At 42.0% G+C, this 10,399-nt stretch overlaps 1 protein-coding gene across 6 annotated transcripts in view; it reads left to right on the top strand.

Annotated features, from left to right (window-relative positions):
• Positions 1–8,129: 8,129 nt before the first annotated feature.
• The window catches only part of lrp1bb (low density lipoprotein receptor-related protein 1Bb), a 318,056-nt gene continuing 315,786 nt past the window's right edge, over positions 8,130–10,399 (top strand). For 4 of the 6 annotated variants that reach the window (XM_074659767.1, XM_074659764.1, XM_074659765.1 and 1 more), the window contains exon 1: positions 8,131–8,680. In XM_074659767.1, coding sequence (XP_074515868.1) covers positions 8,611–8,680 — 70 coding nt within the window. In that variant the 5' untranslated portion in view covers positions 8,131–8,610. Of the gene's footprint in view, positions 8,681–10,399 lie in introns of all 6 variants that reach the window. The other 2 variants (XR_012597184.1, XM_074659766.1) reach the window with 1 other exon arrangement.

Raw genomic sequence — 10,399 nt, 5'->3', positions numbered from 1 at the left:
GTATAAAAAAACAAAAAACAGCACAGGACACTTAACTGAACTATCGGAGCCACAGAAACAGTCATGCTTTGCTAAGAGATTCACACTCAGACACTGTTTTTATGTTGTGGTTTGCTGTTTTTGAGACTCTACAAAACAGCAGCCCACAAATTTCATTAATGTCTCCGGTAATTACGGCGGATTTAATCATAAGCTGTCATATTTCTGCGGTTAATGGGCTCCACGTGGAAGCTGCTGAGGTGAAGGGCTTTCTGAAAGGTCAGCTGACTCACCGCGTCTGCTTACCCCCTTCAGCTCTACCTATCCACACCTCTTAAATCTCAATCACGGATGGGAAGCGTGGCCATTCATTAGCTCGGTATCCAGCAGCTTCCTCTTTCATCTCGCGCCTCACATGCCCAACACCAGGACACCGCCGCCCCTTCTTTTCCGATCCCCTTCCTCAGTAGAAACACTTTCCGTGGATCCCCCGGAGGTACAAGGGTCGAACTGCTGGGAAACTACTATTGAACCCCTCCAGCTCACACACTCCACCTCCCCTGCTGCCTCCACATCAGCCTCCTCCATGTAAAAACCTTCACCATCCTTCCATGTCTCCCGGGTCCTCTCTCTGTTTTTTTTTCTTCTTTTTTCTCCCCTCCACTGCCAATCAGTGGAGCATTTCTCTCAGAGCCACTTGTGGCAGGAAAGAGTGACAGCGAGCGGGATTGTGTGCGTGCACGAGCACGCGCGTATGGGCAACAAAGCCTTTGCACTAAGCTGAGGGTGGCTCCAAGGTCCCCCCCTGAGGCAGAGCTGAGATTGAGTTCATTATTCAGGAGGAGTGGGTTCCAGCTGTGAGAGATGGCGAGCTGCTCTGTCTGTGTTGTGGCTCCTCCAACCCTGGTGTCCACTGGGAACCAGCACAAAATATTGCAAAAGGAGAAATACTTTAGCTGTCACATACAATGGACAGACAGCCTTTGGGCTTTGTTGCCTAATAGTGAAGGCTGGCTCTCTGTTTGCTCGCTGAAGGTTTTATTTTTTAACATAAGCTCACACTGTGTACTTATATTTGTCCTTTTTGTGTTGTAATTTTATTGCTTCAATATTATATAAAGTATATAGGGCCCTCGATGTGAATAAGATGTACACATGGAGCAGCACTTAACCAGCATCCTTCTATATATCCCTAGATGGCAGTAGTAAGTCAGTGCACTGAAGAGTGTGTCTTTCAATGTGTGTGAGCATGTGTCTGCTTGTTTGTTTTCCCTTGAGGTTGATAAAGTGTGTTGGTATAATTTCAAAAATAGATTTAAAAAGCAAGTAATAATAGAAGAAAAAAAGATAGTATTTTCAAAATAGTCTTGGTGCCACGCTGTTCCTCACTTACAGGACCAGGGTTTCTCCTTCACTCATGAATAAATAGAGATTGCGGAAGCTGTTTTTTTTTTTTTTGTCTTTTTTTTTCAGTTTTCACACGAAGGCAATTAACTTGAAATTGCTTTGTCGAAATTGCTCCTCAAACAGCTTAGTAGGAGCACAGGAAATGGCATCACAGCTACTGTGTATTTGTGAGAATTAAATGTTCATCTCCTCTGAAAAGTGCATGAAATTGCATTGAGGAACAAACAACTCTTACATATGTTTGTTTACATTGACGCTGACTGTTGATGGCTTCTGTGTGATACAAAAGAGTAACACCGCCATAGTTGGTACAGGAAACACACCATTGCTTTAGTTATGGCCAACTGATGTGTGAGTGAAGACTCTTAAATCAGTTTGATGGCAGCATAACACACACACGCCAAACAGCTCTACCCTCACATTATCCTGACGGAGCGCAGCAAAGGTGCAGTTTACATTCGCCTTTTCAAAAAATGCAAGTCATTTCCAGCGTGATGAGGGTGCAGTGATTCATGCAGCAAATGGCCTGTCAGCCCACTGTTTGATTAACAAGCACACAGACCCTGGGGGACACCCGTGGATCCTCATCACTTTACGGCCCCGGCGGAGGAGCGCTCGCCCTCCGCAGCAACACAAAACCAGCCTCCGTTCAGTGCATTTCCGACTAATAACTGTCAGAAGAAACAAAACGCACATCAGACCGGATTTGGCGGCCCCGATCCTCGCTCATTCCTCACTTTTTAAGATTGCATTTGACTTCTGAGGGGGAATCTTGTGGGAAGAATGCTGAGCCTATAAAGACCGCAGCGGCGGAGCTATCAGCCCGATAATGAGCCCGCAACTATGACAGGGTCAAACAGGGTCAATAGCTGCTGCTAATTTTGGAGGATGGCCTCGCCGTCCGAAGCAAGAGTAGCTAATGCGGTGTGAGAGCTGGCACGGTGATCACTCATGTCAGTCAGTGAGAGGAGCTCCAAGGGCACGGTGCAGGAAAGTGACCCACGGTGCAGGAAAGTGACCCACGGAGCGTCACTCCGCACATGTGCGACCCCGAGGTCGGTGTGTGCTCATGACAGGCCCCATCCAGTCCTGTATGTCAGGACCTGTACCGCAAGTGAGTGACACGCGATGCATGAGTGGTTATTAGGCTGCCCTCTATGCCATTCAGCGGTACGGCGCTCTTGATTTCCTCTGACACATCTGCACTGACGCCCAACCCGCCGGACCACGCTGAGCATCACCGCTATTGACAGGTGCCTTCTTTGTGCACGGCAACACTCGAATCTACCAAAAGGGCGTTAAATGTGAGTTGATGTGATTGTGTATTGGTGGAGGACTTTTTGCTAATTAAGGGTAAAGGTGAAAAGAAGAGGCAGATGAGTACGCCACTTCCATAGCTAACACCGCTCTGGTGTTAGTGCATATGAATGATTCACAACATAAGTAGAGCACTTTATAATGGTCTGAAAAAAGTCAAAGCGGTTCAATCAAAGTGTAGCCACTGTGATTGCGATGGAAAAATGCAGTCTGCTCTCAGCATCCATGGAAGAAAAAAAATGAAAGCCTCATGAAATTATTCATTTGTGTGTGTTTTTTTTAAGAAAGCAGGAAAACAGTGCAATCCTGGCAGTGAGAAAGACTCAATGTGAAATGTCCTTGAAGACTTGGACTTCCTCATTCTTTGTGACAACTCAATAATAAAACACGACAGATCGTTCCGCTTGAAAGTTGGGCTTGTTGCCATCTCATCTGAGATACATTTCTTTGTCACCGTAAACATTGGTTCGCTTAATGAATTTATAACGGTGTGACAGGACATGGCTGCTTGTATTTGAGTAGCACTAACCGCTTGGTTCATCAGCGGGTAATGAATGCGTGTTGCAGCATCAACTGCATTTAGGAGACGCGTTTAAAGAGGATAGTGTGAATAGTTTGTGGTGGTGTAGCTCTTAGTTTGTGCATGACATTAGGTCAAGAGATAGTTATCAACAGAAGCTATGCTTAGTGACTTCATTAGCAGCAGTCTTCACCTACTAGTATTAGATCTACTACTTGCTATTCTCATCACTAAAAGCATGACACGACATGTAGTAAATGCATGCAGATAACAAAGCTAAAGGCTCAGAGAGTGCTTGCAGAGGGACGTTAGCTGGATTATAGTATGCTGTGGCCCAGCCGTGGGCAGTCTGCTGTGTGGGCAGTCTTCACTAGGCTGCACATTTACTCACCTTTTACTTCTGAAACACTCCAGCAGTTCAGGAGAGAACACAAAGATTTCTTTCTTCTCGTCTTTTCTACAATTCCTTGGTGTAAACACTGATGTTGAAAACAACACAAACTGATGGACCATACAGGTCTTATTTCTGATAGAAGACCTAACTCCTGATAAATATGAAACGTACTCTGCAGATGTAGAGGACAGAACCTGCCAAAATAGAAAATAAATTAATAAATACGTAAATGAGTCGATAAATGTAGAAACATGTCATTAAATGCAGCAAAAAATAATATTAAAAATAAATGTAGCCATTAATTAATTGATAAAATGTGACATAAATTGATATTTCTGTTTTAATTTGCTTCTTTATTTATTCATCTTTGTATTGATTCCCTTATTTATTTACTCTTCTGTTTAGTTTGTCCTTGTATTGTGACAGAAAGGAAATAATATAGAAATAAATACGTTTGGGGAAATAAATAAGGGGTGAAATGCAAAGGGAAAATCGTGCACAAATAAATAAATGCATAAATACATACATACATGTAAAAATAAATAAAAAAAATAAATAGATAAAAGCAATTTTTTTTTTAAATTAATAAAAAATTAATACATACAAAATAAAAAGGAAAATTCAACAAGAAAAAATGATTAAGAGTATTAATACAAAGATACATAAATAAAGAAGAAAATTAAAACAGAAATATAAATTTCATTAATTAACGGCTACATTTATTTTTAATATCATTTTTGCTACATTTAGTGATATTTATTTATTGAGTCATTTATTTATTAATTTATTATTTTATGTTGGCAGGTTCAGTCCTCCATATATATAGAGTGGTATAGCAAATGAATAATGTCTTTCAACAAAACACACTGTATGTGTTCTTAAGCTCTGAAACATGTCAAACGGATAAAACAATTGAAAAGGAGATGACAAAACAATTTTACCTCAGTGTCCATTTAGAAGCTGTTCTGGAGCTTTCTATCATATCACATGATCTTCATGACTAGATGAGGTTTGTTTTTTTCCTGAACACTTGACCTTAGAAACAATTGACAAAACAACCTCACCTCAAGATGTCTGTACTATCTGTTCCATGACTGCACCTGCTTCCATGCTGACTTAAATGTCAGTAACCCTCCTGTACACACCTTAGTTTTCTCTATAGTTTACGCTTTGTAGTGCATTTTGTCCTCTTTCAGTTTGTTGTCCTTTTGACCTCATGCACTTTGCATACACATCAGCAAACAAACGAATGATGACACATAGATTTTGTTTCAGTAAGCTACATTAGTTCTTATTTGTAGCGTGCAAATTTAGTTAACTTCTGTCACACTTTAGTTTTTCTTAAAGGCAGGGTGGGCGATCTTGAGAAACTAGCAAGAGTACACTATGATCCAGCCAAAAAAACTGTTTTCCAATGAAAGTAGTTAACAGCACTAGCTGCTAACTAGCTCCAAAAGTCCCCAAATCTAGTGAGAAGGTCACCAAGTTGGCAACACTGACAGTCCGTCGCTTCAGGTCTCCGTCCTGGCTGTTGCCACAGATACCAGATTTGTTTCTTTTTTAGTCGGAGCGTTTGATTTATTGATTGCTGTCAGGATGTAATGAGAATTTCAACAAATATAACAAAAAAGGTTTCTAAAATCTTTACCAACCCTGCCTCAATCGTTCTAATTTCTATTTATTTGACTTAACAGTACTGAGGGTGCCGCTGCCACTACAGTAAGTTTATTTCTGGAGACAGTATTGGTTTGTTGCTGCTTTTGTTTTGGTTAATTGCTAAAATGTTTTTACTGATAGACTAATTGTCCTGTTTTGCTTTATTTGTAGTTTAGGTGGCAGTGTTTGTCTTTGTGCATGGGCCAGTTTTGTCTTTGATTAGTCAGTTTAGGTTAGGTTCTGTTTAGTTTATTTCATGGGCCCAGAACGTATCGTCATGAATAGTTTCCTTTATTGTTGGGTGAATAAAATCCTCCTTTTGAAAATCCACCTGTGACTCGTCGTGCCTGCCAGCTTGATCCCTCACAATGATCAAGACCTCCAGAACAGCGGCTGTACTAAAAGTCTCAAGGTGAGACTGTCTGATCAACTGCTGTTTCCACGGCCATCAATTAATGTTGAAACTCACATGAATACGTGTAAGGAATGGCTCTCTGCAGTCGGCACAAATGAATGCTCATGCTGGTATAATATACAGGGACCACAACACCACTAGAAAAAATACTTTTCTTGTAATGACTCATCACTGATTACGGATTACTTTCTCTGTCAATAAAAATGATTATAAATGATATTGTCATGATGGCAAAGAACTACTTCTGCCATAAATTTTAAAAAGTGCACTTCTTTACTACACTACTATACATTTAGTTTACAAGACCAGAATTTGTATTCTACTTAGCCAGAATTGAGAATGATAGAATACACTTTACTATAGGCTACCGACAGTATTGATTAAGGGTTTACGTCATCAGTGTTTCCACCAATAGTATACAGGGGGTGGATAAAATCAAAGAGCAGTACGTGCAGAAATATGTGTTACCCCAAACAGCTGGGTCTAACCTGTGTAACGACAGTTTCTGCCTATAGAACAGCTTACTAACCTTAACTTTAAGACTATCACTGAAATACCATCTAGTCCAACAGCCCCGAAATAAATTGGACTGACAAGAACTATGTGATCAGTTTTGACTTTGTGGATTTGTGAAGACAATAATCCCAAGCTGCTTTCAGCCAGTGTTGGTGACCCTCAATTTTTCCTCCTATAATAGGCCTAATTTGTAAGAATCTGGCGAGCCATTTGAACTTAAAAATAGTTTAAAAAATGTGCTTTTTGAGATTTCTGAACTTGCCCGATTATTATTAAGACACATTTTGCACATGTATGTAGTCCTACTTCCTTAACCTGTCAGGTAGAACTTTCAGAGAAACTAAGTTGTGGATGTGGACTGCTGGAGATCAAAGTCTCTTGGTTCTCGCTGTGCTTCTGTTGTTTCCTCCTGTCAAACTTACAAAGGTATATAGTAGCAACACACCTCTTTTACTGAGGTTTTATGGCAACACAAGCAAGCATGGCCACAGGACTACAAAGTGGTCACTCCATGAACTGCTGCATAGTGCATCAGAACAAAGCTTTGGCAACATACTGTAATAACCACAGCATCTCAAACAGATGTAGTCAGGTGTTTTTTAGATCAATGCTAAATAATGTGTCCATTAAGGGTACAGTTTGGGTTGACATACAAATGCACAGCTCAGCATTTGCACACTTTCTTTTATAAGATATATAAAAGGCTACAAGCTCATTGTGTAGGATGTAGGGTTTAGTAGGAGTAGACAGACTATGCAACTCAATGGAGAGCTGAGATTACTCATGCCTCATCCTACCTTCTCTGGCTTTTCCTTCGTTTTTGGTTCTCGCTGTGCTTCTGTTGTTTCCTCCTGTCAAACTTACAAAGGTATAGTAGTATAGTAGCACACACCTCTTTTACTGAGGTTTTATGGCAACGCAAGCAAGCATGGCCACAGGACTACAAAGTGGTCACTCCATGAACTGCTGCATAGTGCATCAGATCAGACCAAAGCTCTGGCACCATAATGCATCTCAAACAGATCTGTCTTCATGTAGTCAGGTGTTTTTTTTTTAGATCAATGCTAAATAATGTGTCCAATGGGGGGACAGTTTGGGTTGACACTTGACACTTTCTTTTATAAGATATATACTGGAAAAACAAAGTTCGGAAACTTGTGTTTGGTGGATTATTTACTTGTGTTTTGGACGGAGCATTTTGGCAAATTTTTCTTGGGCGTTACCCACATAATCGGCTGTGCTGCTCATCCCACAAATGCATGATCCTTACAAGTTGGACATCATTGCGAAGGTAAATAAACAGGCTTTCCAACGATGTAAATTACAATGCCAATTAGCATTGTAACAACAGAGAAATAATCCATCAAAGACAAGTTTCCGAACTTTGTTTTTTCCAGTTTATAAAGGCTACAAGCTCATTGTGTAGGATGTAGGGCTTAGTAGGAGTGCACAGACTATGAAACTCAATGGAGAGCTGAGATTACTCATGCCTCATCCTACCTTCTCTGACTTTTCCTTCTTGTTTTTTTCGGAGGACCCCCCCTCAGAACCGCCCCCCTGGACCTCAGACTGACACCCACTGACTGCACACTACTGCTGCCTGCACATGCACATGAACCAAAGCTTTGGCACCATAATGCATCTCAAACAGATCTGTCTTAAATCATGTAGTTGGGTGTTTTTTTAGTTTTTTTTTAGATCAATGCTAAATAATGTGTCCAATGGGGGAACCTGCAGTTTGGGTTGACATGTAAAGAAGTGCACAGCTCAGCATTTGCACACTTTATTTCATTGTGTAGGATGTAGGGCTCAGTAGGAGTAGACAGACTATGAAACTCAATGGAGAGCTGATATTACTCATGCTTCATCCTACCTTCTCTGACTTTTCCTTCTTCTCTTTTTTTTGTGAGGACCCCCCCTCAGACCCTCCCCCAGACCTCAGACTGACACCCACTGACTGCACACTACTGCTGCCTGCACACAGTAGCTAACCAACATGATGTATTTCAGACGAGCTGCGCCACCTTGACGGCATTTAATCATTGAGAAAAGAAAAAGACAGGAAACGTACTCATTCTTTATCCTCCCACCCTCCCCTCTCTCCTCTCTTGTCTTCCCTGTAGCTGCTGCCTCTCTCTCCTCTCTCTCATCTCATCTCATCTCTCCTCCGGTGCGTCTGCTCGCTGTTACCGAGCGGCCGGTGTGTGCATGCGTCGCGTCGCGGAGCGGTGGAGGTGGAGGAGCGCTGCACTGCTCTGCTGCGCACTGGTTCCGCTGGACATCACCGAGTAACGGAGCTCCGACAACCGGGTTGGTGGTGGTGGAGGAAGGGGAGAGACTGGACCCGGCAAGGAGCAGGAGCAGGAGAAGCACCGTGGCTCTTTATACAGCCCGCTCTCCGAAAACATGTTTCTACTCGCCTTTCTAGCCCTGTTCTCGGGATTATTTCCGTCGGTGTCGGGCGAGGAGGAGAGAGGTAAGGAAGGAAGAACCGGGGCCGTCGGGGGGATGCGCAGTCCGGTTGAAACTTGGGGCCGTTTTTAGTGCAGTCTGCAGGGTTTGTGTGTGTGTTGCAGCTTGCTGGATATTCACCTTTAAAAAAAGCCCCAATGCATGAATGATAAAGAGTTGATCATGCATCATTTCTTTTGTGGATGATCCACTGGAAGTCTGCAGATTTTTCCATGTTGCATTATGATTAATGCATGATAAATATCACCTCTCTTATTATAACACATTGAACTTGCCCTGCGCATTTAGCATCAGCTTTGTGCATTTTGTGCATTTTCAGTGAGGCTGCTGTGGAGCCAGAATAGATTCTGACTGCAGGCGCGTTTATACTGTATAGCAGTAGATCCTACTACGGTGCAGCAGGTGAAAATATATCCTTGTGCCAAAGTGTGTTTTGTCTCCCCGAGCTGGAGCTTATTGTATTTCTTGCCGTGGGATCATCACGATGGAGAGATGGAGACGCAGTTGATAGGACGGTGAACTCTATATAGATTGCATGGTGCAACCCTGTATAGTGATGTGATGGGAAAATATTTTTTTTGGAGCAGCATATTGACTATTGTTGCACGTCTGAATTTCAAATCTGTCACACAATTACTGTATCCACATGCCATGAGTGCTGTCTGACACAGGGAGGTTTCACAATCTTCCTCTTTGTGTTATATTATTGAGGATGTATAAGGACCAAGTAACTTCTCCTGTTTTATTTGCAGAATAGAGTTCATGCACATTATAGGCTACTTATTGAAAGTATCAGGGATGAAAGTTTTTGAATCATGTTGATCCTCAAAGGAGGAAAAAAATCACTTAATTATGATGGAAATATGCTTAAATATTGCTTATACTTCCACTTTTTGTTGCCCTGGCTTTCAATTTGTCAGGGCTGAGCCATTTGAGTGTATACAGTACATGCTGAATTATGGGCACTGGTCGTACTGTACCTACTGTATAGTCTCGGAATAGTCGCCGTTACAAGAAGCAATAAAGAATATGAATAAATGCTGTTGCGAAAACATAGTATATCCATTAATTGCTGGCCTCGAGGTCACAGTTCCCCTCACATTCTCCAGCATATATGAGTGTCTGTCAATGAGACCTGCTTAGCTGTTTTGTGAGACCGTCCCAAATGTCACCAACACAGCGTGGAATACGGGGGACTTGAGAGTTTGCCATGCCATCACAGTAGGCAAGAAAAACACTGTTTACCTCTCTCTGTGCATGAAATGAAAAGATGAATTTGTCTATTGAAGTCCCCGAGGATGTCCCTGCTCTGAGAAGGGGATGGGAGAAAACACCCACCTGAAATATTTCTAAAGACTGTTGGAGTTTGTGCGTATCAGTATTGCAGCGCTGAGATTTATTTGTCAAAGTGAAGAATTAGATGCCGTTGGATTGTCTCGTAGGCTACGGACCGGTACGAGGATATTGGGAACAGTTAAGCTGAGATATATTCAGACACACACTCTCACACACACACACACACACACACAGATCTGAAAGTCTGGTTGGGACCTGCATCTTTGTCTGCGAGCCGATGCCGTCCCGCTTCTCTGCATTTGCACGGAGAATAAATGAAAGCTCTCGAAGCTGTGTCTAAATGGACACTAATGATAATAGCATTTCTTATTTCTTCCAACACCAAAGCTGGTTGTTAGCCTAATTAGTCCAAAATTAATTTGCTTTT

Source organism: Sebastes fasciatus, chromosome 14 (assembly GCF_043250625.1).
Source record: "Sebastes fasciatus isolate fSebFas1 chromosome 14, fSebFas1.pri, whole genome shotgun sequence".
Lineage (NCBI taxonomy): Eukaryota > Metazoa > Chordata > Actinopteri > Perciformes > Sebastidae > Sebastes > Sebastes fasciatus.
The sequence above is the reverse complement of the archived record's forward strand: the minus strand, read 5'-3'. Positions and strand labels throughout refer to the sequence as shown.